Raw genomic sequence first — 27,601 nt, forward strand, 5'->3', positions numbered from 1 at the left:
TTTAACGTGTCTGAAGTGCAAGTCATTCCAATGGGAGACTAGCGGCTACATGGAGGTACTACAGCAGTGGCGGCCCCTAGTGTTGTCGCCACAAAGCAGCGCAGCCGGCGGCCATTGCTTCTCCCACATGAACAAAGCTCAGATCTTTTCCTTTGGCAGATCATTTAAAAGATAAGTTTGGATGATTTCTGTCCCCTCTGTTCATTTTTATTTAGTCAACGAAAATATCTGGACATTTTAGTCATAGTTTCAGTCTTATGAAAAACTTTGGATTTAGTTTTAGTCCAAATTTACTCGGCAAATACATCACTTTGACTAAAGTTATGATGAAATATTTTAGTTGACGAAATTAACACTGAAGTCAAGTGCATAATTCCCAAGTTTGTCCAACTGTTTGGAAATGGCCGCCATAACTGGGTCTGGATGCAAGATGCTAACAAAAAGCTAACGTGCTCAAATAAATGATTTTCTCCCCCCCCCCCCCCATTTTCCCCTATTTTTCCCAGTTTCTTTACCCAATGTTTGCCACATTTCCCCCATTTCTTTCATAATTTATTCCCTGCGTTTTTCACTATTTTTTAACACAATGTTTCTCACATTTTTGTCATTTTTATTTAATTTTTTTGTCAAATTTTTGTAATTTTTTCGTCCATTTTTTTTAATCCATTTTTTTTCATTTTTTCGTCCATTTTTTTCATTTTTATCATTTTTTGTCACAATTTCATCATTGTTTTTGTCTCAGTTTTGTTGCTATTTCCACATCTTTTTCCCAGAAGCTTTTGGATTGGGATAAAGCCAAACTGGAGAAAATGTGCTCGGTTCAGGCGGGAGTTAAGGGGTTAAAGATGAAATGAAGAAAAAAAAAAAAAACCTTTCGCGTTTTTCCCCCATTTTCTCTCTCTAACTTTTCTGTATTTTTTCCACTTTTAAAAAAAATAGATCCCCCCCGGTCACCCTCCAATTTTCCCCCAAATGTTTCCTTTTTTTGTCTTTTTAATTTTGAAGACCAACCGCCTCAAAACTTGAATATAAAGATTTTAGATTTCTTTTCAGTGCCAGTAGTACCTAAAACCTTTTATTCCATAACCAGACTGGTGTCGTTTCATGGTGCCCAGTCCGAGGTATCAGTATCAAAAACAAAGTACGTTTAAGTACTGGTATCGGGGGACACATTATGACGACGCGCAGCCCTACTCGTCGTCATGACCAAACTAACCCATCCTCCTTCTCTTGCCACATTTCCCCCATTTCATTCATAATTTATTCCCTGCGTTTTTCACAATTTTTTTCACTATTCACTATTTGTATTTTTTTGTCAAATTTTTGTAATTTTTCCGTCCATTTTTTGAATCAATTTTTTTTTATTTTTTCGTCCATTTTTTGTCAATTTCTTGTCACATTTTTGTCACATTTTTTGTCTTTTTTAAGTCATTTTTAAGTCATTTTTTAGTCATTTTTAGTCATTTTTTGTCACATTTTTTATCACATTTTTGTCATTTTTTTGTCATTTTTTGTCTTTTTTTAATCAATTTTTTTTCATTTTTTTGTCACATTTTTTAGTCATTTTTTAGTCATTTTTAAGTCATTTTTTATCACATTTGTCATTTTTTTGTCATTTTTTGTCTTTTTTTAATCAATTTTTTTTCATTTTTTGTCACATTTTTTAGTCATTTTTTAGTCATTTTTTGTCACATTTTTTATCACATTTTTATCACATTTTTGTCATTTTTTGTCATTTTTTGTCTTTTTTTAATCAATTTTTTTCATTTTTGTCACATTTTTTAGTCATTTTTTAGTCATTTTTAAGTCATTTTTAGTCATTTTTTAGTCATTTTTTGTCACATTTTTTATCACATTTTTTGTAATTTTTTGTAATTTTTTGTCTTTTTTATCATTTTTTTGTCAATTTTTTGTAATTTTTTTCGTCCATTTTTTAAAATATATATTTTTTTAATTTTTTCGTCCATTTTTTGTCAATTTCTTGTCACATTTTTGTCACATTTTTGTCACATTTTTGTCACATTTTTTGTCTTTTTTAATCAATTTTTTTCACTTTTTGTCACAGTTTTTAGTCATTTTTTAGTAAAGTATAAGTATAAGGAAGGAAGTATAAAGATTTCAGTGCCAGTAGTACCTAAAACCTTTTATTCCATAACCAGACTGGTGTCGTTTCATGGTGCCCAGTCCGAGGTATCAGTATCAAAAACAAAGTACGTTTAAGTACTTGTATCGGGGGACACATTATGACGACGCGCAGCCCTACTCGTCGTCATGACCAAACTAACCCATCCTCCTTCTCTTGCCACATTTCCCCCATTTCTTTCATAATTTATTCCCTGCGTTTTTCACTATTTTTTTTCACTATTCACTATTTGTATTTTTTTGTCAAATTTTTGTAATTTTTTCGTCCATTTTTTTTAATCAATTTTTTTTTTTTTTCGTCCATTTTTTGTCAATTTCTTGTCACATTTTTGTCACATTTTTTGTCTTTTTTTAATCAATTTATTTCATTTTTGTCACATTTTTTAGTCATTTTTTAGTCATTTTTTAGTCATTTTTGTCACATTTGTTGTCTTTTTTTAATAAAATTTTTTCATTTTTGTCAAATTTTTTAGTCATTTTTTTAGTCATTTTTTAGTCATTTTTTGTCACATTTTTTATCACATTTTTGTCATTTTTTGTCGTTTTTTGTCTTTTTTAATCAATTTTTTGTCAAATTTTTGTAATTTTTTCGTCCATTTTTTTTAATCAATTTTTTTTAATTTTTTCGTCCATTTCTTGTCACATTTTTTGTCTTTTTTTAATCAATTTTTTTCATTTTTTGTCACATTTTTTAGTCATTTTTTACTCATTTTTTGTCATTTTTTGTCACATTTTTATCACATTTTTTGTCTTTTTTTAATCAATTTTTTGTCATTTTTTGTCACATTTTTGTCAATGTTTTCTCACTTTTTTGTCACATCTTCATCATTGTTTTCGTCTCAGTTCTGTCTCTATTTTCACACCTTTTTTCCAGAAGCTTTTGGATTGGGGTAAAGCCAAACTGGAGAAAATGTGCTCGGTTCAGGCGGGAGTTAAGGGGTTAAGGATGAAATGGAAAAAAAAAAAACCCTTTCGCGTTTTTTCCCCATTTTTTTTTCTCTTTTCTGTATTTTTTCCACTTTTTAAAAAAAATAGATCCCCCAGCCTCAAAACTTGAATATAAAGATTTTAGATTTCTTTTCAGTGCCAGTAGTGCCTAAAACCTTTTATTCCATAACCAGACTGGTGTCGTTTCATGGTGCCCAGTCCAGTATCAGTATCAAAAACAAAGTACGTTTAAGTACTGGTATCGGGGGACACATTATGACGACGCGCAGCCCTACTCGTCGTCATGACCAAACTAACCCATCCTCCTTCTCTTGGCAGCTGTTGAGAAGCCCCAGCCGCTCCCGGGGCAGGCTGGGGCCGCTGACGCCCAGGCGGAGGAGCTCGACGGCGGGGAGGGGTCGATGGCGGACGGGGCGGAGGCCGGAGGCTCGGACGGATCGGAGCCGGAGATGTTCAGCTCCTGGAGCACAGAGGAGAGGGAGAAGCTGCTGCTGTGCACGGCCAAGATATTTCAGATCGGGTTTCCCCTGTACACGGCCTACAAACACAACACGCACCCCACGATAGAGGTGACGAATGTCTGATCCACCATGTTTTTAGAAAGACCACTGTGCTGAAACCTCCGCTCTTCTGTTTAGGACATCTCGGCTCATGAAAGCAACATTCTGGGCTCGTTCTGCGACATGAATGTAAGTCTGCTTCATTGGTCAAGTCAGTGCTTGGTTTTGCTTTTCAATTTGCCTAAAAACTTTCTTATTCAGTCCTGGTTTAGTCCTGGTTTAGTCCTGGTTTAGTTGAGCTCTGGGTTCTACGACTGGAGTAAGTCCTGGCTCAGTCCTGGCTCAGTCCTGGCTCAGTCCTGGTTTAGTCCTGGTTTAGTCCTGGTTTAGTCCTGGTTTAGTCCTGGTTTATAACTGGTTTAGTCCTGGTTTAGTCCTGGTTTAGTCCTGGTTTAGTCCTGGTTTATAACTGGTTTAGTCCTGGTTTAGTCCTGGTTTAGCCCAGGTTTAGTCCAGGTTTAGTCCTGGTTTATAACTGGTTTAGTCCTGGTTTAGTCCTGGTTTAGTCCTGGTTTAGTCCTGGTTTAGTCCTGGTTTAGTCCTGGTTTAGTCCTGGTTTATAACTGGTTTATAACTGGTTTATAACAAAAAAAATGAAAAAAAAATCGACAAAAAACGACAAAAATTCAACAAAAAACCGACAAATTCAACAAAAATGTGACAAAAATTCAACAAAAAACGACAAAAATTCAACAAAAAATGTGACAAAAAATCAACAAAAAACAACAAAAATTCAACAACAAAAAAGACAAAAATTCAACAAAAAAAAGACAAAAATTCAACAAAAAAAGACAAAAATTCAACAAAAAAAATGACAAAAATTCAACAAAAATGTGACAAAAATTAAACAAAAAAACGACAAATTTAACAAAAATGTGACAAAAATGTGACAAAAATTCAACAAAAAAACAAAAAAAATGAAAAAAAAATCGACAAAAAACGACAAAAATTCAACAAAAAACCGACAAATTCAACAAAAATGTGACAAAAATTCAACAAAAAACGACAAAAATTCAACAAAAATGTGACAAAAAATCAACAAAAAACAACAAAAATTCAACAAAAAAAAAGACAAAAATTCAACAACAAAAAAAGACAAAATTCAACAAAAATGTGACAAAAATGTGACAAAAAATCAACAAAAAAAGACAAAAATTCAACAAAAATGTGACAAAATTCAAAAAAAAATGACAAAAAATCAACAAAAAACGACAAACATTCAACAAAAAACCGACAAATTCAACAAAAATGTGACAAAAATTCAACAAAAATGTGACAAAAATTCAACAAAAAAAATGACAAAATTCAACAAAAAAATGACAAAATTCACCAAAAAACGACAAAAATTAAACAAAAATTCAACAAAAAACGACAAAAATTAAACAAAAATGTGACAAAAAATCAACAAAAAAAAGACAAAAATTCAACAAAAAAAATGAAAAAAAAATCGACAAAAAACGACAAAAATTCAACAAAAAAACGACAAATTCAACAAAAATGTGACAAAAATTCAACAAAAAAAGACAAAAATTCAACAAAAATGTGACAAAAAAATCAACAAAAATTCAACAAAAAAAAAGACAAAAATGTGACAAAAAATCAACAAAAATTCAACAAAAAAAGACAAAAATTCAACAAAAAAATGACAAAATTCAACAAAAATGTGACAAAAATTAAACAAAAAACCGACAAATCAACAAAAATGTGACAAAAAATCAACAAAAAAAAAGACAAAAATTCAACAAAAATGTGACAAAAATTTAAAAAAAAAAGACAAAAATTCAACAAAAAACGACAAACATTCAACAAAAAACCGACAAATTCAACAAAAAAAATGACAAAAATTCAACAAAAATGTGACAAAAATTCAACAAAAAAACTGACAAAAATTCAACAAAAAAGACAAAAATCAACAAAAAAAAAGACAAAAATTCAACAAAAAAAACGACAAAAATTCAACAAAAAAGTGACAAAAATTCAACAAAAAAAAAGACAAATTCAACAAAAAAAATGACAAAAATTAAATAAAAAAAAAGACAAAAATTCAACAAAAATGTGACAAAAATTCAACAAAAATGTGACAAAAATTCAACCAAAAAAAAAGACAAAAATTCAACAAAAAACGACAACAAAAGTGTGACGTGTGAGGTGTTTCCTTGTGCAGGACGTGGAGGTTCCTCTTCACCTGCTGCGTTACGTCTGCCTGTTCTGCGGGAAACACGGCCTCTCTCTGATGAAGGACTGTTTCGAGTTCGGGACTCCGGAGACGCTGCCCTTCGCCATCGCTCACGCCCTTCATCACCATCGTGTCCAACGTGAGTCCCACACTCAGGTTTCCCCTCAGACCTGCTGCTTTGAACTGGACTCACCCCTGATGTTTATATAAGAGACTTATCTGGGCTCTTTCTCTCCACAGATCAGGATATGGTTGCACATTCCCGCCGTGATGCAGCACATTATTCCATTTCGCACCTACGTCATCAGGTGAGAGCTTTGTCCCGAGGTGTTTTGCTCATGGGCACAGCTTGAACCACAAGATCCGGCCCCGGAGACTTGAGCTGAGCACAGACTACACCATTTACCGTCAATTCTCTAATACTGGCCTGTATTCCATTAGAGGCCGGCTCTTTATCAGAGGCCGGGTTCGCGGCTGGCGGAGGCAAATTAAAGCGGTCTCTAAAACAGGCCGGGGCTTTTATTAGAAACTATAGCAGTAGAAATATTCCCCATGTTAGGAATTTGTCTCATACTGGTGTAAATGAAAACTCACGTGCAGGAAGTAACAAACGGGAACCCGGGCCGAGGGGGACGCTGCGGAGGAGCTGATCCCAGCGTAACTTTGACACAGATTTAGCCACTTTTCAAACCTCCTGTGACCATATTTGGAAACGGGGCAAATGTTGTGTGACCCTCCAGGGTTTTAATAAAGTCTCCATCGCGTCTTCAAAGCACGTCCAGCTGCTCCGTGTGCAGGTCAGTCCCACGCCTCAAAATAACTCCTCCCATCAGCGCGAGCGTCTCGTCTTCTCTCGGGTCAGTCTCATGATCGATCACAAACACAAACGCTCCGTCTAAACTCGCCTTTTACACAAGATAACAACAAATAATCCGGTCTGCGGTAAAAACGAAACAGAAACCTGCAGACCATAGTCCAGGGCCTCAGAGTTAACGTACCTGCATATTGGGCCCAAACAGGACCAGAACAGCGGACGCTGATGCATCTGCCTCAGAACGCCAGTTCAAACGCCAGAATATTTCATGCACAAACTAAATGTGGAGAATGTACAGAGAGAGCGGCTCTGCTCCGCCCACAGTGGAAATGCATTTAGCTTTGCCTGCAAACGTTTTGGGGCAAAACAGAGATAACGCAGCCTTTTCCAGTTGCAGGGTTAGGGTTTGCGCTGAGAGGGGGGTTAGGGTTAGATCTGCGACTGCCTGCAGCTCGTCCGGACTCAGAATGATTGCCTTTAATAAAACCACATGGTGACTTTAAATGTACAACAGTTAAATTTCTGATGTAATATTTTGATGAAAACACAAATGGCTCACACACACACATGTCGTTTAAACTGAATGGAACTTCAGCCCCGTCGTCAGTGGATAATCTGAGCTGAGCCGCAGAGTCACAAACGCGCCGGAGGAACATTTCTTCTCGGTGAAAGACGGCCGTGATTGGTCGATTGGCCGCCGTGCCGATGGCGAGGGTCGTGTGAGGAGACGGAGGCTGCTGCTGCTGCTGCCGCCGCCGCTGCTGCCATGGCAACTGTAGCCAAGGCAACGGCTCTGCCCGGCAACCGCCTCAGCTCCGACTCCGGCGTTTACCGACAGCACGAGAGAGACGGAGTGGTTTAAATCACACCGATCAGAGCCTTGATGCTCGTTTATCCGACAATCGACTGTCTCTCTTAACCCTCTTAACCCCCACCTGAACGGATCCCACTTTCTCCAGTTTGGCTTTTCCCCAATCAAAAAGATTCTTGGGAAAAAACACCAAAACAGCCACAAAAAATAAGAAGAAAACAGGGATGTAAACGCAACAAAAATGTGACAAAAATGTGACAAAAATGAATGAAAAAAATAAAAAACATACAAAAGGTGACACAACACAGCAACAACGCGGGGAAAAAGATCCGTTTTGTGGGTTTGTGGGAAAAAACACCAAAATAGCCACAAAAAAATAAGAAGAAAACAAGTATGTAAACGCAACAAAAATATGACAAAAATTCAACAAAAATATGACAAAAATTCAACAAAAATGTGACAAAAATTCAACAAAAATTCAACAAAAAATGTGACAAAAAATCATCAAAAATGTGAAAAAAAAAGACAAAATTTCAACACAAATGTGACAAAAATTCAACAAAAAAGTGACAAAAATTCAATAAAAAAAGACAAAAATTCAACAAAAAAGTGACAAAATTTCAACAAAAATGTGACAAAAATTCAACAAAAATGTGACAAAATTTCAACAAAAAACGACAAAATTTCAACAAAAAAGTGACAAAATTTCAACAAAAAAATGACAAAAAATCAACAAAAAAGTGACAAAATTTCAACAAAAAAATGACAAAAAATCAACAAAAAAATGACAAAATTTCAACAAAAAAATGACAAAAAATCAACAAAAAAATGACAAAATTTCAACAAAAAACAACAAAAATTTAACAAAAATGTGTCAAAAATTCAACAAAAAAGTGACAAAAATTCAACAAAAAAGTGACAAAAATTCAACAAAAATGTGTCAAAAATTCAACAAAAAAGTGACAAAAATTCAACAAAAAAGTGACAAAAATTCAACAAAAAAGTGACAAAAATTCAACAAAAAAGTGACAAAAATTCAACAAAAAAGTGACAAAAAATCAACACAAAATTGACAAAAATTCAACAAAAATGTAACAAAAATTCAACAAAATTGTGACACAAATTCAACAAAAATGTGAGAAAAATTCAACAAAAATTCAACAAAAATGTGACAAAAATTCAACAAAAAAGTGACAAAAATTCAACAAAAAAGTGACAAAAATTCAACAAAAAAGTGACAAAAAATCAACACAAAATTAACAAAAATTCAACACAAAATTAACAAAAATTCAACAAAATTGTGACACAAATTCAACAAAAATGTGAGAAAAATTCAACAAAAATTCAACAAAAGAATGAAAAAACAACAACATACAAAACATACAACACAGCAACAACGTGAGGAAAAAGATCAGTTTTGTGGGTCTTAGCTTTCAAATGAGGTGCTACACAGCCAAAAGAGGACAGAATGCATTTGGTTTAGCCGGGTGGTAAGAGGTTAACATTTTGGTTTTAATCACAGAGCAAAGAATATAATTATCTAAATTGATATACTGAGCCGTGAACCCAAAATAACAAGAAACTAAACGCACAGAATCGCTTTGAGGTTTAGACGGCGGCGCGACGTGCTGCTGAGCCCCCGTGTGACGTCTCCCCGTGTGCGGTTACAGGTACCTGTGTAAGCTGTCGGACCAGGAGCTTCGGCAGAGCGCGGCGAGGAACATGGCCGACCTCATGTGGAGCACGGTGAAGGAGCCGCTGGACTCCGCGCTCTGCTTCGACAAGGAGAGCCTCGACCTGGCCTTCAAGTACTTCATGTCCCCGACGCTCACCATGAGGCTGGCCGGGCTCAGCCAGATCACCGTACGTGCCCCGAGAACCTGCCGGAGAACGAGTTTCCCTCTGAGGCGACACAGACCACAGAGCAAGCCATTATACATCCATCTATATCACACTACAATGATGACAAACCTTCTGCTGGTCTGTAAATGCAGTAAATTAGAATAACTGCCTTGTATAAAATGTCTCTCTCAAAATGGCTGTAGTGAATGTCTTGAAATAGGCCTCTGTCTCTTTAAGAACCTCTGAGCCGATCACGTTTTCTCCAGTTTGGTATTTGCACAAATGTAAAAAAGCTTCTTGAAAATCAAAATAGTGACAAAAATTTGACAAGAAAGGCACGGAAATTACGAAAAAGAGACAAAAGTCACGAAAGAGCCACAGAAAAATGCGCCAACAACGCAGGGAAAAAGATCCATTTAGATCAGTTCTGTAGGTCTTAGCTTTCAAATGAGGCGTTATACGTAACTGGCCTTTTAGATTTGGGCAAAATCTGAGAGAACATGCACTTGGAGAAGGTGGGGGTTGAGAGATTTGGTATCACCCAAATCTAAAAGCGTCTTGAAAAAAGTGGCAAAAATTTGATGAAAAAAAAGATCAGTTTAGATGCATTTTGTAGGTCTTAGCTTTCAAATGAGGCCTTACACCGGCCTACAGGGTGTATAAACTTAAAGAGGGGGTGTTCTAGCACCAGTCTATATCTCACTACAATGATGACAAACCTTCTGTTGGTCTGTAAATGCAGTAAATCAGAATAACTGCCTTGTATAAAATGTCTCTCTCAAAATGGCTGTAGTGAATGTCTTGAAATAGGCCTCTGTCTCTTTAAGAACCTCTGAGCCTTTAGACACGCCCCCTCCACACGCTGTCTGTGGCATCAGTGGGGAGGGGGTTCTGAAAGCTCGGAGGCGTCTCCAGGAGGTGGGGGCGTTCCTAGGAGGACTCAGGCAAACCTATCCCTAAAATGGCCGCCATCAGAGTTTTTACAGATTACTCAGAAATACATGAATGTGCCAAGGCAACACTTCAGCCATGTTTTTAATGAGGGAGTGACAGAATAACATGATGGAAAGCTTGAAAAAGTCCATTTTGCAGAATTACCCCCCCTTTAAGTGTTACGTCCTCCTGGCGCCCCCTGCAGGTGGTGGGTCCACAGAAGGACGACATCACGATTCAAAGCGGGCCTGGTGGTCTCTCATGAGGAGCTTCTGAACCGCTCTTTGTCTGACCCGTCACCGAGCACCGGTTTGCCCCGGGAGACCCGACCAGGGGAGGTTCCAGGAGGGGGTGCTACAATCATCATTCCATTCTAAATAAATACATAAATACATAGACAAACACTGCTAGTGCTAAAGTCTACAGCAGCTTATGAATCCTCTCACTGAGGAGGGTCATCATTATCGTCAGGAAAGACTTGCCTTTGCAGCACAAACATGTCAGACTCTGGTAGAGCAGCTGTAGCCGGAGCTCACACGGCTACTTAAAGGAACAGGCCAGCGTTTTTCCACACTGAGATATGTTCTTACCTGAGCTGTGACGAGTTCTTTAGGACCTGTCTGATCTTCAGTCACGTAAACACAGCGCAGACGGCGTTAGCATTTAGCCTCTCCCTCTCTCCTCTATAGCTCCAAAACAGGTCAAGATAGAAGCTACCAAGCTCTTCCACGTTTTTCCACGGGGGAACTATATTGTAAGGCGTAATAATACCAGGAGTAGTTCAAAATCCGTGCAGTAATCTTCACTTTACTGTGCAGATGCCAAATTACTCCTGGTATTATTACGCCTTACAATAGGGCTGTGCAATTAATCGAAATTCGATTACGATTTCGATTACAACAGTAAACGATTACAAAATTAGCATAATCGCAAAAAATCGATTATAATTTTTTTTTTCATTTTATTTTATTTTTTCAATTTTTTTATTTTTTTTCCCACATTTTTTTTCTAATTTTTAATTTTGGGATTTTTGTCACTTTTTTTTTATGGATCTTTGTCTTTTTCTGCTGGATTTTTGTCACTTTTTTTTATGGATCTTTATCATTTTTTTTAATGGATTTTTGTCTTTTTTTTAAAATGGATTTTTGTCTTTTTTTTTAAATGGATTTTGTCTTTTTTTAATGGATTTTTGTCTTTTTTTTGATGAATTTTTATCTTTTTTTTTGATGGATTTTTTTAAAGGCAACAAATAATCGTTTGAATAATCGTGATTTCAATTATGACAAAAATAATCGTGATTATTATTTTTTTCAATAATCGAGCAGCCCTACCTTACAACATAGTCCCCCCTTTTATCCGCTTAGAAAATCCACATTGTTTAATTGTGTGTAATTATACTTTGTAGTGGAACACTTCACGTAACCATATTTAAATAGGGAAAACGTGGAAGAGCTTGGTAGCTTCTATCTTGACCTGTTTTGGAGCTATAGAGGAGAGAGGGAGAGGCTAAATGCTAACGCCGTCTGCGCTGTGTTTACGTGACTGAAGATCAGACAGGTCCTAAAGAACTCGTCACAGCTCAGGTAAGAACATATCTCAGTGTGGAGAAACGGTGGCCTGTTCCTTTAATATGTGAACTCAAAACGACACAGTTCAGCCCCTGATTACAGCTGTGTGACTCCACTAACTCACCACTCGATAGGTTTGTTTCAGTGCTTTGTCTTGTGAGTGATCATCAAAAATGGCGGCAACGCTTCACCTCAGTCGTGTCTTTAAATCCGTGTCCGTGTTTTTCTCAGAACCAGCTCCACACGTTCAACGACGTCTGCAACAACGAGTCCCTGGTCTCGGACACTGAAACGTGAGTCTTTGTAAACGTTAAATGTTGGAATGAAGCGTCTGATGCGTTTCCCGTCGCTCTCGCAGGTCGATCGCGAAGGAGCTCGCCGACTGGCTGATCCACAACAACGTAATCGAGCACATCTTCGGACCAAACTTGCACATCGAGGTGAGACGATGATCACTGCGGTGTTTACGCGTGTGATGTTGTTACTCATGTGAACACGCCTAAAACACGCCCGTCTCGCAGATTATAAAGCAGTGCCAGGTGATCCTGAACTTCTTGGCCGCAGAGGGTCGTCTCAGCACGCAGCACGTGGACTGTATCTGGGCAGCGGCGCAGGTGAAACACGCAAAGTATTAATGTTCATGACACTGTGACGTATCAGGGAAGCAGACGTTTTAATTAACTCACTCACACAGATGTTTAGAAACGAGAAGGTCTTGGCTTCTAAATGAGGAATCACAGGGTCGAATAAAGTTTGCTCGACTACAAGAAATCGACTTTAACCGCTTAACTCCCGCCTGAACCGAGCACATTTTCTCCAGTTTGGCTTTACCCCAATCCAAAAGCTTGTGGAAAAAAGGTGTGAAAATAGCAACAAAACTGAGACGAAAACAATGATGGAAATGTGACAAAAAAGTGACGAAAAATTTATGAAAAAGTGGCAAAAATGTCACAAGAAAATGACAAAAATTGACAAAAATTAGACAAAAAAATGACAAAAAATCTTTAAAAAATGACAAAAAAATGACAAAAAATACAAAAAAAATGACAAAAAAATGACAAAAAAATGACAAAAATTTGACAAAAATTTGACAAAAATGTGACAAAAAATGACAAAAAATGTGACAAAAAAATTTGACAAAAAATGACAAAAAAATCATTAAAAAATTACAAAAAAATTATAAAAATGTGACAAAAAATGACAAAAAAATCATTAAAAAATGACAAAAAAATTATTAAAAAAATGACAAAAATTGACAAAAAATGGACAAAAAAATGACAAAAATGTGACAAAAAATGACAAAAATGTAACAAAAAAATCATTAAAAAATTACAAAAAATTGACAAAAATGTAACAAAAATTTGACAAAAATGTAACAAAAAATGACAAATGTGACCAAAAAATGACAAAAAAATGAAAAAAAATGACGAAATGTGACAAAAAAAATGAAAATTTTTTGATTAAAATATTACAAAAAATTGACAAAAAATTGACAAAAAATTACTAAAAATGGACAAAAATGTAACAAAAAAATCATTAAAAAATGACAAAAAAATTACAAAAATTTGACAAAAATTTGACAAAAAAATGACAAAAATGTGACAAAAAAAATGACAAAAAAGTTACAAAAATGAGTTGAATACCCACAAAAAAAATGATGGAAAAAAAAATCTGATGACGTGAGGAACAACATCCTCTCGGTTCAGGCCGGAGTTAAGAGGTCAACATTTAGTTTTTGGTCCTGAACGCTCTTGAACATAACAATGACACATCTTTATCTGATTGTCCTGCAGCTCAAACACTGCAGTCGTTACATCCACGACTTGTTTCCGTCTCTCATTAAAAACCTGGACCCGGTTCCCCTTCGACACGTCCTGAACCTGGTGTCGGGACTCCACCCCAGCGCTCACACTGAGCAGGTACGGCTTCTCTCTCCTGTCCTCTGTCCCGGGTCAGTCCTGCCCTCGTGTCCTCTGTCCCGGGTCAGTCTGGCTGTATTATCCATGTCTCTCCCTCTCTCTCGTGTCCTCTGTCCCGGGTCAGTCTGACTGTATTATCCATGTCTAGGGCTGTGCAATTAATCGAAATTCGATTACGATTTCGATTACAACAGTAAACGATTACAAAATTAGCATAATCACAAAAAATCGATTATAATGTGTTTTAAAAAAAAAAATTTTTTTCAATATTTTTTTTTTCATTTTTAATTTGGGGATTTTTGTCACTTTTTTTTATGGATCTTTGTCTTTTTCTGCTGGATTTTTGCCTTTTTTTTTAAAATAGATTTTTATCATTTTTTTTAATGGATTTTTATCATTTTTTTGATGGATTTTTGTCTTTTATTTTTTATGGATTTTTGCCTTTTTTTTATGGATTTTTGTCTATTTTATGGATTTTTGTCTTTTTTTTTGATGGATTTTTGTCTTTTTTTATGGATTTTTGTCTTTTTTATGGATTTTTGTCTTTTTTTTGATGGATTTTTATCATTTTTTTGATGGATTTTTGTCTTTTTTTGCTGGATTTTTATCATTTTTTTTGATGGATTTTTATCATTTTTTTTTAATGGATTTTTATCATTTTTTTAATGGATTTTGGTCTTTTTTTAAATGGATTTTTGTCTTTTATTTTTTATGGATTTTTGCCTTTTTTTTTATGGATTTTTGTCTATTTTATGGATTTTTGTCTTTTTTTTTGATGGATTTTTGTCTTTTTTATGGATTTTTGTCTTTTTTATGGATTTTTGTCTTTTTTTTGATGGATTTTTATCATTTTTTTGATGGATTTTTGTCTTTTTTTGATGGATTTTTATCATTTTTTTTGATGGATTTTTATCATTTTTTTTAATGGATTTTTGTCCTTTTTTTATGGATTTTTGTCATTTTTTGATGGATTTTTGTCTTTTTTTTAATGGATTTTTGTCATTTTTTTGTTGGATTTTTGTCTTTTTTTTGATGGATTTTTGTCTTTTTTTGATGGATTTTTTTAAAGGCAACAAATAATCGTTTGAATAATCGTGATTTCAATTATGACAAAAATAATCGTGATTATTATTTTTTCAATAATCGAGCAGCCCTATCCATGTCTCTCTCTCTCTCTCCTGCCCTCGTGTCCCCTGTCCTGGGCCCCTCCTGCTGTAACGCCCCCTTCTCTCTCTCAGACCTTGTACCTGGCGTCGATGCTGATCAAAGCTCTGTGGAACAACGCGCTGGCGGCCAAAGCTCAGCTCTCCAAACAGAGCTCCTTCGCCTCCCTGCTCAACACCAGCCTCCCCATGGGCAACAAGAAAGGTTTGTCCCAATTATGTCCAGATGCTGAATGCCAGACTTGGTTTGTGGTTAATACCTCTGTAGCGGCTGGACCGTCCCACATGAAACAAAAACATGAATCGCAGTGTCTGAGTAAAGCTGCTCGTGCTGCCTTCAGGGTCCCCCGCGGCGAGTCCGGACAGCAGTGACAACAGCGACACGCAGCACAGCGGAGGCTCCGACATCGAGATGGACGACCCCGTGATGAGCGGCAAACGCAACCAGCAGCGGCTCTCGGACACAGAGGTGAGCGGGACGAAGACACACAGGGCGGGCGTTGTTTCTGTGCAGGACGCGGAGGCAGTAAAGTTACACAATAGTTTTACTTTTTAACCCCTTAACTCCCGCCTGAACCGAGCACATCTTCTCCAGTTTGGCTTTACCCCAATCCAAAAGCTTCTGGAAAAAAGGTGTGAAAATAGTGACAGAACTGAGACGAAAACAATGGTGGAAATGTGACAAAAAAGTGAGAAACATTGACAAAAAATGACTAAAAAATGACAAAAATGTGACAAAAAAATTACAAAAAATTGACCAAAAAAATTACAAAAAATTGACCAAAAAAATTACGAAAAAATGACAAATGTGACAAAAATGTGACAAAAATGTGTCAAAAATATGATGAAAATTTGACAAAAAAAATGACAAATGTGACAAAAAAATGACTCAAAATTTGACAAAATTTGACACAAAAAATGACTCAAAATTTGACAAAATTTGACAAAACAAATCAAAAAATTGACTAAAAAAATTACGAAAAAAAATGACTAATGTGACAAAAATGTGACAAAAAAGTGACAAAAAAGTGATAAAAATTTGACAAAAAATGACAAAAATGTGACAAAAAAATGACAAAGTTTCAAAAATATGATAAAAAATTGACACATTTTTTTCAAAAAAATGACGAAAAAAATGACGAAAAAAATGACGAAAAAAATGACGAAAAAAATGACAAATGTGACAAAAATGTGACAAAAATGTGACAAAAATATGATAAAAATGTGATAAAAATGTGATAAAAATGTGACAAAAATGTGACAAAAAAATGACAAAAAAATGACTAAAAAGTGACAAAAATATGATAAAAATGTAACCAAAAAATTTACCAAAATGTGACCAAAAAGTCTAAAAAAAAATGACAAAAAAATGAGGAAAAAATGAGGAAAAAATGACAAAAATGTGACAAAAATATGATAAAAATTGGACAAAAAATGTGACAAAAATGTGACAAAAATGTGACAAAAATATGATAAAAATTGGACAAAAAATTGGACAAAAAATGTGACAAAAATGTGACAAAAATGTGACAAAAATGTGACAAAAATTTGACAAAAATGTGACAAAAAAAAGACAATAAAATGACAAAAAAGTTGCAAAAAAAGAGGTTAAATGAAGCAGTTTTAATGATTCCTGCGAACACTCCAGCGTAAACAAAGCGTGTGGTCGCCTCAGGAGTCGATGCAGGGCAGCTCTGACGAGACGGCGAACAGCGTGGAGGAGGGCAGCAGCAGCGGCCGCAGCGAGGCGTCCAGCAACGAGGCGGCGTCCAGCAGAGCCAGCCAATCAGCCGCCAGCCCCGGGAGCGACATCCAATCAGACGACATGAACGACTCCGAGGCGCTGAAGGAGGACGAGGACGAGGAGGACGAGGACGAGGTCAGAACAAAACTAACCCTGAATCAGAAGCGGCTTTAAAACCCGGCTGTAACACGGGCGTCGTCTTCCCCAGTGCACGCCGGAAACGCCCAAGGACCCGAGCCGCGAGCAGACGGAGTCCAGGAAGCGCAAGGCCGGGGAGGCTTTGGGAGAGGAGGCGGGCTCTAACGCTCAGGGGGGCGTGGTCAAATCCAAGCCCCTCCCCTTCGGCTCGGAGGCGTCCGGCGTGATGGCGGCGTCCGGGCTGGAGGGACGGATGAGGCTGTTGGAGCAGCAGTGCAGCAGCAGCACGGCCTCCACGTCCGGGCGGGGGGACGGCCCCGACGCGCAGCCCGCCGTGCCCGACGTGGGGGCGTCGCCGCTGGGGCAGGGCCCGCAGGAGCCGTCCTGTCTGCCCCGGCCCGCGGACTTCCTGGGAGAGGCCATGAGCAGCGAGATCTTCAACTGCAGGAGGTTCATCGGGCCACAGCACCACCATCACCACCACCACGAGGGGTAAGAGCTGCCCCAGGGCGGAAATAAGATTCATCAAACTACCAATAAATCATGGCACTCTGGTAAAATAGCAAACACGTTCTGCTAACACGGCGTTCTGCTCTCCCAAAAGTTCATCTGATTTGCAGTGCATTTTGAGTGACAAATAGTCTTCGCAAGTTCCGGTTCTGCTGGAGCGTTTACGTTCGCTCTTCCGGGCTTATCTTCTGCTAAGAGAGGAACACAATCCTGTAGCTGATATTTAACGATGCAGACTTCCACTGTTCCGACTCCTACATTTGGGGCTCGTACCTCCCGCCCCCTCCTGCCTTCAGCGGACACTTTTAGCCACGCACTGCCCCGCTGTACGGTCTCCCGCCCGGCTCGGAGCCTCGAAGGCCGGGCAGGATCACTAACCGTTGCCCCCGGTGTCAGTGAGCTGTCCCTGGGAGACTGTAGTAAAAAGCACTGACGGCCTCTGATTATCTCTCTGTCCAAAACAACTTTATCGAGTCTGTGTTTTCAACGTGAGAACATCAGCCATGTCAAAAACAAGTCCGTAGCCAAGCTGCTAACCGCTCGCCCGGAGCTAACGAGCTCCTTAGCAGCGCATAGATCTGGTGAAAACAAGTATTATGCAATAATAACATAAATACAGCCAGTAACTTTATAAAGCAGCCTTTGAGATGATCACACACTGAGCCGGGCTTGATGCATTTGTGGTTTATTGAGGACTTTTCATCAACAATGAGCTGTAGGCGATTGTAACAAGCTAACCGGGCTAAGCTGGAAGAACCATTGTCCACTGGCACAAATAACAGTCCTTTATTCGGACGTATGGGCTGGATATGAGCTTAAATACTGGGGAGATCCTTGTGCAGATCGTGTGTATAACTACAGTTGAAGATCATTCATCATCACATCATCACATTCTTCCCTCTCAGCTGAACTTCATTCACATTGTCACCGTCTTTCACTCGCACACAGATGTTTTCGTTCGCTCTGCTCGCTCTCATCTTCTTCTACATCTTCATGAACACCATCCGCTGGTTCAACTCGCAACAACAATTCCTCCTTTCGTTTCCCCACACTCGAAACACCCTTTCTCTTCAACCTTTCACGCAATCCAGGCACTGTCAGTCGCTTGTAAGCCATATTCGCCATTACATTAAATCACCCGGAAGTGAAATAGGCAACGACGGATGAGGACTTTTACCTCTGTTCTCCTCCTGTCACTCGCCTCAGTCTGACTTTACAGCGAGCGCCTCTGTGTGCTGACAGATCAATACTGCGTGTGCGTTTACTCTCCCTGTGATGAGGTGGCGTTCGTGTGCGGTGCTTTCTTTGCTCCTCATGAATCGTTCCCATTTATTAAAGTGATGTTTTTGTGTGGGCCCCGCAGTGCGATGGTGGAGGACATGCTGAGCGCGGACGACGTGAGCTGCAGCAGTTCTCAGGTCAGTGCGAAGTCGGAGAAGAACATGGCGGATTTCGACGGCGAGGAGTCGGGCTGCGAGGAGGAGCTGGTGCAGATAAACTCCCACGCGGAACTCAGCTCGCACCTGCAGCAGCACCTGCCCAACCTGGCCTCCATCTACCACGAGCACCTGGTGCAAGGTACAGTCTGTGAGGAGGACCACGGGTCACCATGTTACTGTGCCAGTGTGCGGGTCACAGGTGGGTCACGGGCGGGTCACAGGCGGGTCACAGGCGTGTCACAGGCGGGTCACAGGCGGGTCACGGGCGGCTCACAGGCAGATCAGGTCACATCACTTTATTTGTTATTTGGTCTCCAGTTTGGCTTTACCCCAATCCAAAAGCTCCAGATGAAAAACTGAGACGAAAACAATGATGGAAATGTGACCGAAAAAATGATGAAAAAGTGGCAAAAATGTCACAATTGACGAGAAATTGAAGAAAATTTGATAAAAATGTGACAAAAAAATTACGGAAATGTGTTAAAAAAATGACCAAAATTTGATAAAAAATTAACAAAAAAATTACAAAAAATTGAAGAAAAAAATGCCAAAAAAAAGACAAAAATGTGACAAAAATGTGACAAAAAACAACAAAAAATTGATTAAAAAATTGATGAAAATTTGATAAAATAATTACAAAAAATTAAAGAAATTGAAGAAAAAAAATTACGAAAAAATGACAAAAATGTGATAAAAATGTGATAAAAATGTGATAAAAATGCGACAAAAAAATTACAAAAAAATTACAAAAATGTGACAAAAAAATAACAAAAATGTGATGAAAAATTCACAATTTTTTTTACAAAAAATGACAAAAATGTGATAAAAATGTGATAAAAAAATTGACAAAAAATGTGATAAAAATGTGATAAAAATGTGATAAAAATGTGATAAAATGTGATAAAAATGTGATTAAAAATGCGGCAAAAAAATTGACAAAAATGCGACAAAAAAATTAAAAAAAATTGACGAAAAAACGACAAAAATGTGATAAAAATGTGAAAAAAATGTGATAAAAATGCGACAAAAAATTACAAAAAAATTACAAAAATGTGACAAAAAAATTACAAAAATGTGATAAAAAAATTCACAATTTTTTTTACAAAAAATGACAAAAATGTGATAAAAATGTGATAAAAATGTGATAAAAATGTGATTAAAAATGCGACAAAAAAATTACAAAAAATGGACAAAAATGTGACAAAAATGCGACAAAAAATTACAAAAAATTGACGAAAAAACGACAAAAATGGGTCACAGGCGGGTCACAGGCGGCTCACGGGCGGGTCACGGGCGGGTCACGGGCGGGTCACAGGCGGCTCACAGGCGGCTCACAGGCGGCTCACGGGCGGGTCACGGGCGGGTCACGGGCGGGTCACAGGCGGGTCACAGGCGGGTCACAGGCGGGTCACAGGCGGGTCACAGGCGAGTCACAGGCGGGTCACAGGCGGGTCACAGGCGGACCAGGTCACATCAGTTTATTTGTTATTTGGTCTCCAGTTTGGCTTTACCCCAGTCCAAAAGCTCCAGATGAAAAACTGAGACGAAAACAATGATGGAAATGTGGCAAAAATGTCACAATTGACAGAAATTAAAGAAAAAATGACAAAAATGTGACAAAAAAAATACAGAAATGTGTTAAAAAAATGACCAAAATTTGTTAAAAAAATGACCAAAATTTGATAAAAAATTGACAAAAAAATTACAAAAAATTGAAGAAAAAAATGCCAAAAATGTGACAAAAAAATGACAAAAAATGTGACAAAATGTGACAAAAAAATAACAAAAAATTGATAAAAAATGTGACAAAAAAATAACAAAAAATTGATTAAAAAATGACAAAAAAATTGAAGAAAAAAGTGAAGAAAAAAATGACGAAAGAATGACAAAAATGTGATAAAAATGTGACAAAAAAATTACAAAAAATTGACAAAAATGCGACAAAAAAATTACAAAAAATTGACGAAAAAACTACACAAATGGGTCACGGGCGGCTCACAGGCGGGTCACAGGCGGACCAGGTCACATCAGTTTATTTGTTATTTGGTCTCCAGTTTGGCTTTACCCCAATCCAAAAGCTCCTGGAAAAAAGGTGAGAAAATGGCAACAAAACTGAGACGAAAACAATGATGGAAATGTGACAAAAAAGTGAGAAAAAGTGGCAAAAATGTCACAAGAAATTGACAAAAAATTGAAGAAAAAATGACAAAAATGTGATAAAAAATTCACAAAAAAATTACAAAAAATGACAAAAATGTGACAAAAAAATTACTGAAATGTGTTTAAAAAATGACAAAAATGTGACAAATAAGTGACAAAAAAATAAAAAAAAATTGATAAAAAATTGACGAAAAAATGACAAAATTTTGATTGAAAAGATGGATGAAAAAATGACAAAAATGTGACAAAAAAATGACACAAAAGTTACAAAAATGAGTTGAATACCCAACAAAAAATGATGGAAAAAAAAACTGGTATAAGCGGATTAAACAACGAGGAGCCGCGTTAGACGTTATAATGCAGGAGGAACAACACTGTGTCGGGCGTTAGAACCGTCTAACGCGGCTCCGAGGTGTTTAACCCTTGTATTATGTTGAAAAAAAATGACATTGATTATGTTGCGGGTCATTTTGACCCGTACAGTGTAAATGCACTCAAAACAGTCAAGAAAACAGGTTAAACCAATAACAACTGTATTTTAGGTTATATAAACATTTAGAAAAGTGACATACACTACATTTTTAATTCCAACACTATATTTAAGAAATATTTAGTCTAATCCTCTTGTCCTCCTCTCGGGTCAAAATGACAATTCTTCCCTCCTTCTTTCCTCCTGCCATGCTCTCTCCTTCCTTCTTCTCATCCTGTTTTCCTTCTCTCTGTTCATCCTGGAGTGTACTTAGACCTGTACACTCCAGCTAATAACAGAACTCAAATGTAAGCATGCAAGTCAGTCTGATCCAGTGGCTTCCATTTCTCTTGAAACACACGTCTCCCCTCCAAGTTGGACATTTCCAGTATAATCCTCTCTATTGGTGGGGATATGTAGAGCTGAAATGCTGATTGAATCTCATCAACTCGTCCATCCATCCATCCATTTTCTTCCGCTTTATCCGGGTCGCGGGGGCAGCAGTCTCAGTAGAGATGCCCAGACTTCCAGATCCACACACACCTCCTCCAGCTGTTCTGACCCCGAGGCGACACCAGGCCAGCTCGGAGACATAGTCCCACCACCGTGTCCTGGGCCTTCCACGAGGCCTGGTCCCACTAGGACATGCCTGGAACACCTCCCGCGGGAGGCGACCAGGAGGTATCCGGAACAGATGCCCGAGCCACCTCAGCTGCTCCTTTCGACGTGAAGGAGCAGCGACTCTACTCCGAGCTCCTCCCGGGTAACTGAGCTTCTCACCCGATCTCGAAGGGTGCGCCCAGACACCCTGCGAAGGAAACTCATTTTGGCCGATTGTATTCACGATCTCGTCCTTACCTCAAGTGGAGAAGTTCAAGTATCATCAACTCGTGTGACAGCAAATCTTGTAGGACCGGGAGTCATTTTGATCACATTGGAAGATGATAGTCTGCCTCGGCTTGGGTGTGGTGATGTTGGCCATTTTATATTACCGTCCTTAGATGCCCATGTCCCCTCTGTGGATGATGATTGCTGCATTCCTTGGTTTTCTTCTGTTGGAGGAACAACGGCAGACTCGTCCTCTGAATCCTCCTCATCGTAGGAAAATTGACAATCTGGATCAGCAATAACATTGTCCTCTGTCTCTGAAAAATCCTGTTTCTGAAATCTCTTCCTCTACATCACTATCCCAGTTCAAAATCTGTGATAAAGCCTCCTCACATGTCATCCTTCTGGAGCTCATTTTTGGTGAGTTTGTCAAAGAGATGACATGAGAACAGTGACAAGGACAAGTGTGAGAAAGTTCCCTCTCTTCACACACCTGGCTCTGGGTCTCAGAGGCAATCAGAATACAAACAATTGTACATCAAAGTAAAAAGTACAGCTATTTACCCAAATTAAAGCGTCTGGGTCAAAATGACCCGCAACATCATCTTTGTATACAAACTCTGCACAGACATTCCACTACACATCAAAGTGTCCAGATTTTACACACCAGTTCATGACCCTAGATGAGGAAAAGTCACCAAATTTCAGCAAGAAAAAGAAAGGATAACCAGTACTTTGATCAACACAAAAACTGAAATGGGTCAAATTGACCCTTAACATAATACAAGGGTTAATCCTGACTTACTGCCTCAATATATCGAACTTCAAATATGTTATTGTGTTTTTGAATAGTCTTTATTAGCGATCCAAATGTGACTGTGTGATTTTTATGTGATTTTTATGACTCTGGGACTCTGGGTCACTCTCACGTACATTAGAAGAAATACATTATGTAAATACAAAACAACTTCTTCTCTTGTGTCCTCAGGTCCGGCCGTTCACAAACACCAGTATTCGAGCCACGCCGTCACCGACATCAACCTGGACAATGTGTGTAAGAAAGGCAACACTCTGCTGTGGGACCTGGTGCAGGACGACGACGCCGTACGTTCTCCTCACACTCGCGTTTCCTGTCGGGTTCTCGGCTCTGATCCTGTTTCCTGTTTCTCTCAGATCCATCTGTCGGAGGGGCTGATAAACGAGGCGGAGAAGCTGCTGTGCTCGCTGGTCTGTTGGTTCACGGACCGTCAGATCAGAATGAGGTTCATCGAGGGCTGTTTGGAGAACCTCGCTCACCACCGGTACCTGCACGCGGGTTTTCACACTCGCATTAAGAGAGAAGAGCTTATGGCACTCAACATTAGATTAAAAAGCTCTCTCATCTTAATTCACTTGATATAAAACAGCTGGAGTGGCTTTATCTTCACGTTTATGTATCTGACCCCATGGACTGATTTATTGAAGTTACTGAAATTATGGGCAATTTCACTTATTTCTAGGCTATTGTTTGTACAGACTCTGTACTTTACACTTTTATACTTAATATTTTGAATTGCCCAATGTCTTTTTTCTTGCCTGATTTATTGAGTTTTGAAACACAAAAAACAAGTGAAATATTTTTCTTTTTTTACATTTTCCACTAATGACTGCCTTTAAAACAAACATAATCCTAAATCCCCAAAATGTTTGTAACTAATTAGCGATGCACCGATACCAGTATCGGGTATCGGGCCGATACCACATACTCGTATTCATTAATGAGGTCCCGATACCAGAAACCGATACCACCTGACGTGAGGCCGGCGCTCCTACAGGAGCAGCTCCACTGAGGAGAGAAAATAACAACAAACTGGAGAATAGTTTAGTGTAAATACAATAATCCACATAGAGCTGACTTTATTACAGACGACTCTCCCTAAACCAGAGTCTGAGCTGGATTTAACCAGACCTAAATGTTGTTGAGTCTGCAGTGTTTACAACATACAGGCTAATGATGCTAATGTTGCTAAAGGTGCTAACAGTTCTGGCGATTCTTACTCCGTTTTATGCCCAGGGGTTTATTCATCTGAAAAACTAACCCAGCGACTAAAAAGTCGTCAGAAAAATCCAAAATAAAGAGATACAGCATGTTTATATTGAGCCAAAACAATCAAAATGCTGAAGCTACTGGATAAGTTACTGAAAACACAGGAGAAAATCCACACGGAGCTGAAGTAAAGGAGAAAAGAGACCATTTATCTGCAGTAATAAGTAACATCTCAATACTAGTGTTAAATAAAAACACATAAATGAATAAAGCACAAGCACTGAGGAGCTTTAGGACATGAGCTGTTCTGTCTGTGATGGAAAGAGGAATAAAAATATCTGTTCAATTCGGATGTAACTTCTCTTTAAAGTGTCGCCTACTTTACTTAAGGAAATGTAAATGAGTAAATTAACGAAATACTAACCAATCTGCTGTGAAAAGTCTATAAACCGTCTATTCACTTCAAAAAGTCTGTTGAAGAAAATGCCTTGTTCTCGTATCGGTATTTAAGCACTTAACCCTTTAACTCCCGCCTGAACCGAGCACATTTTCTCCAGTTTGGCTTTACCCCAATCCAAAAGCTTCTGGAAAAAAGGTGAGAAAATAGCAACAAAACTGGGACGAAAACAATGATGGAAATGGGACAAAAAAAGTGACGAAAAATTGATGAAAAAGTGGAAAAAATGTCACAAAAAATTGACAAAAAAAGACAAATGTGATTAAAAAAATGACAAAAAAATGACAAAAATGTGATAAAAATTTGACAAAAAAATAACAAAAAAATGACAAAAAATGACAAAAAAAATGACAAAAAATAACAAAAATGTTATTAAAAAATGATGAAAAAATAACAAAAAATTGATAAAAAATTGACCAAAAAAATGATAAAAAAAATGACGAAAAAATGACAAAAATGTGATAAAAAAAAATTGACAAAAAATTACAAAAAATTGATAAAAAATTACAAAAAAATGATAAAAATTTGACCAAAAAATGACAAAAAATGACAAAAAATGACCAAAAAATGACAAAAATGTGATTAAAAAAATGATGAAAAAATTACAAAAAATTGATTAAAAATTTACAAAAAAATAACAAAAAATGACCAAAAAAATGACAAAGTTACAAAAATGAAAAAATAAAAATACAAAAATACGGCTTGATCCATTATTTAGATTTTGAAGAAGCAGCGTCTCGCCTTAAACGCACTAGACCCGCCTTAATCCTCCTGCCTGGAATCTCCTCCTGTCGCGCTGATCGAAGCCTGTACTTGTCGTATTTCTTCTTCATCTTCGTCTCGTGTTCCTCAGGTCTGTGGTGGTGTCTCTGCGTTTGCTCCCAAAACTGTTCGGCACTTTTCAGCAGTTCGGCTCCAGCTACGACACTCACTGGATCACTATGTAAGACGCCCCTTTCCGAACCTTCTCCGTGGAAGTTCCTCGGCCGTAACGTCTGCGTGTGTTCCTCAGGTGGGCGGAGAAGGAGCTGCACATGATGAGGCTGTTCTTCGACAATCTCCAGCACTACATCCAGGAGGTCAGGGAGCAGCGGCACAAGTTTGCACTGTGAGTGTCGCCACGAACGCCTTGAAAGATCCGGATTCTGCTTTGGTTTGAGGAGACGTGTGAACGGGGGTTTCTTCTGTTTCAGATACAGCCACAGCGCAGAGGTCCAGGTGCGACTGCAGTTCCTCACCTGCGTCTTCTCCACCCTGGGCTCTCCGGACCATTTCAGTGAGACTTCAGCCTTTTACCTTATGCTTTTACTTTAGCTGCACTGCATGAGCGCCTGAGGCCGGGCGAACACTGCGCCCCTTTTCTTCATCTCATAATGAAGACCTGAGGAATGGCACAAGCTTATCTAAAAGGTTACAGCCTCGTTTGAAAGCTAAGACCGACAAAACTCAGCTAAACTTGTCATTTCCCTCGTTTTCATCACATTTTTTCCACATCGCTTTTTGTCACTTTTCTGTTGCTGTTTGGTTGCTCTTATGTGGCTTTTTCGTCACGTTTTTGTCACATTTTAGTCACAACCGACTTAAATCATATATATAGGGGGGGGGGTATTCTGCAAAATGGACTGTTTCAAGCTTTCCATCATGTTATTCTGTCACTCCCTCATTAAAAACATGGCTGAAGTGTTGCCTTGGCACATTCACGTATTTCTGAGTAATCTGTAAAAACTCTGATGGCGGCCATTTTAGGGATAGGTTTGCCTGAGTCCTCCTAGGAACGCCCCCACCTCCTGGAGACGCCTCCGAGCTTTGGTCACCAGCCGAGTAACCAACCACTGCTCCTCAGCAGAACCCCCTCCCCACTGATGCCACAGACAGCGTGTGGAGGGGGCGTGTCTAAAGGCTCAGAGGTTCTTAAAGAGACAGAGGCCTATTTCAAGACATTCACGACAGCCATTTTGAGAGAGACATTTTATACAAGGCAGTTATTCTAATTTACTGCATTTATAGACCAACAGAAGGTTTGTCATCATTGTAGTGAGATATAGACTGGTGCTATGGGACTGAAAAAAGCAGAACACCCCCTCTTTAAGCTTTTCAGACAAATTTGGGGTAAAAAATTTGAAACTTTATTTGTTTATTTGGTATGGACAATGCCTGTTAAAGCTGCTCTAAGTGATCCCGTTTTGCCGGCCCGGCACAGATGCATCACCAATAAGCTCACCCTCCACCTAACCCGTTTATTATAATAGATCCATGCCCTCACCTCACAGCAACAACCTCACCCCCACATGCCCCCCCCCCCGCACCATGTAAACACAAACACATGAACAAGAGATGCAAATGTTCGAAGCAGAAGACGCAGCAACAGTTAGCGGCTAACAGTTTAGCATTATGACAGAAGTTTACAATAAACATGTGACCGACCTGCTCTGACGCAGCTGAAATCCTCCTGTTTATTAGTCCAGTATCTACAGGAGCTTCAGGTCTGTTTCCTCACAAAGCAAAGCAGCACCGGAGCAGAGGCTGAGGCGTTCGAGGGTTGCGGGAAAAAAAAGTGCTGTGCTGTAAACTTGGTTCTAAATGGAATTATTTTGTTCTAAATGTCCAAAAAAAGTGACAGACTTTCATGAAAGTTGCAGTTTAGCAAATACATGTAAATCTCCAAACATTGACTTTGAACATATCTGATTTATGTGGATGAATGTGTGTTTCATTTCCGTAGTTCATTGAATGCAATCAGAGCAGCGTGTGGTCTAAACCTGTGGTTTTCAACCTTTTTTGAGCCAAGGCACATTTTTTTCATTGAAAAAAATCACGAGGCACATAACCAACAGAAAATATAAACAAATGTAACCCTGTAGCCGATATTAGAGGTTAGATTTTAGGCTCGGGCCGAGATGTCATGCATGAGGGTCGGGTCGGGTCGGGTTTTAATTTTTATTTATTTTTTATTT

At 38.3% G+C, this 27,601-nt stretch overlaps 1 protein-coding gene across 1 annotated transcript in view; it reads left to right on the forward strand.

Annotated features, from left to right (window-relative positions):
* usp34 (ubiquitin specific peptidase 34) overlaps positions 1-27,601 on the forward strand; it is a 133,071-nt gene that overhangs the window by 14,837 nt on the left and 90,633 nt on the right. Inside the window, 20 exon segments of the mRNA XM_079553218.1 lie at positions 3,409-3,659; positions 3,729-3,779; positions 5,815-5,943; positions 5,945-5,965; positions 6,067-6,134; positions 9,122-9,314; positions 12,026-12,087; positions 12,153-12,234; positions 12,316-12,408; positions 13,588-13,713; positions 14,952-15,081; positions 15,218-15,345; positions 16,552-16,755; positions 16,829-17,250; positions 18,632-18,846; positions 23,153-23,268; positions 23,338-23,465; positions 25,501-25,590; positions 25,660-25,755; positions 25,841-25,923. Coding sequence (XP_079409344.1) covers positions 3,409-3,659; positions 3,729-3,779; positions 5,815-5,943; positions 5,945-5,965; positions 6,067-6,134; positions 9,122-9,314; positions 12,026-12,087; positions 12,153-12,234; positions 12,316-12,408; positions 13,588-13,713; positions 14,952-15,081; positions 15,218-15,345; positions 16,552-16,755; positions 16,829-17,250; positions 18,632-18,846; positions 23,153-23,268; positions 23,338-23,465; positions 25,501-25,590; positions 25,660-25,755; positions 25,841-25,923 — 2,688 coding nt within the window.

The sequence above is a fragment of the Gobius niger genome, assembly GCF_951799975.1.
Source record: "Gobius niger genome assembly, chromosome: 3".
NCBI lineage: Eukaryota > Metazoa > Chordata > Actinopteri > Gobiiformes > Gobiidae > Gobius > Gobius niger.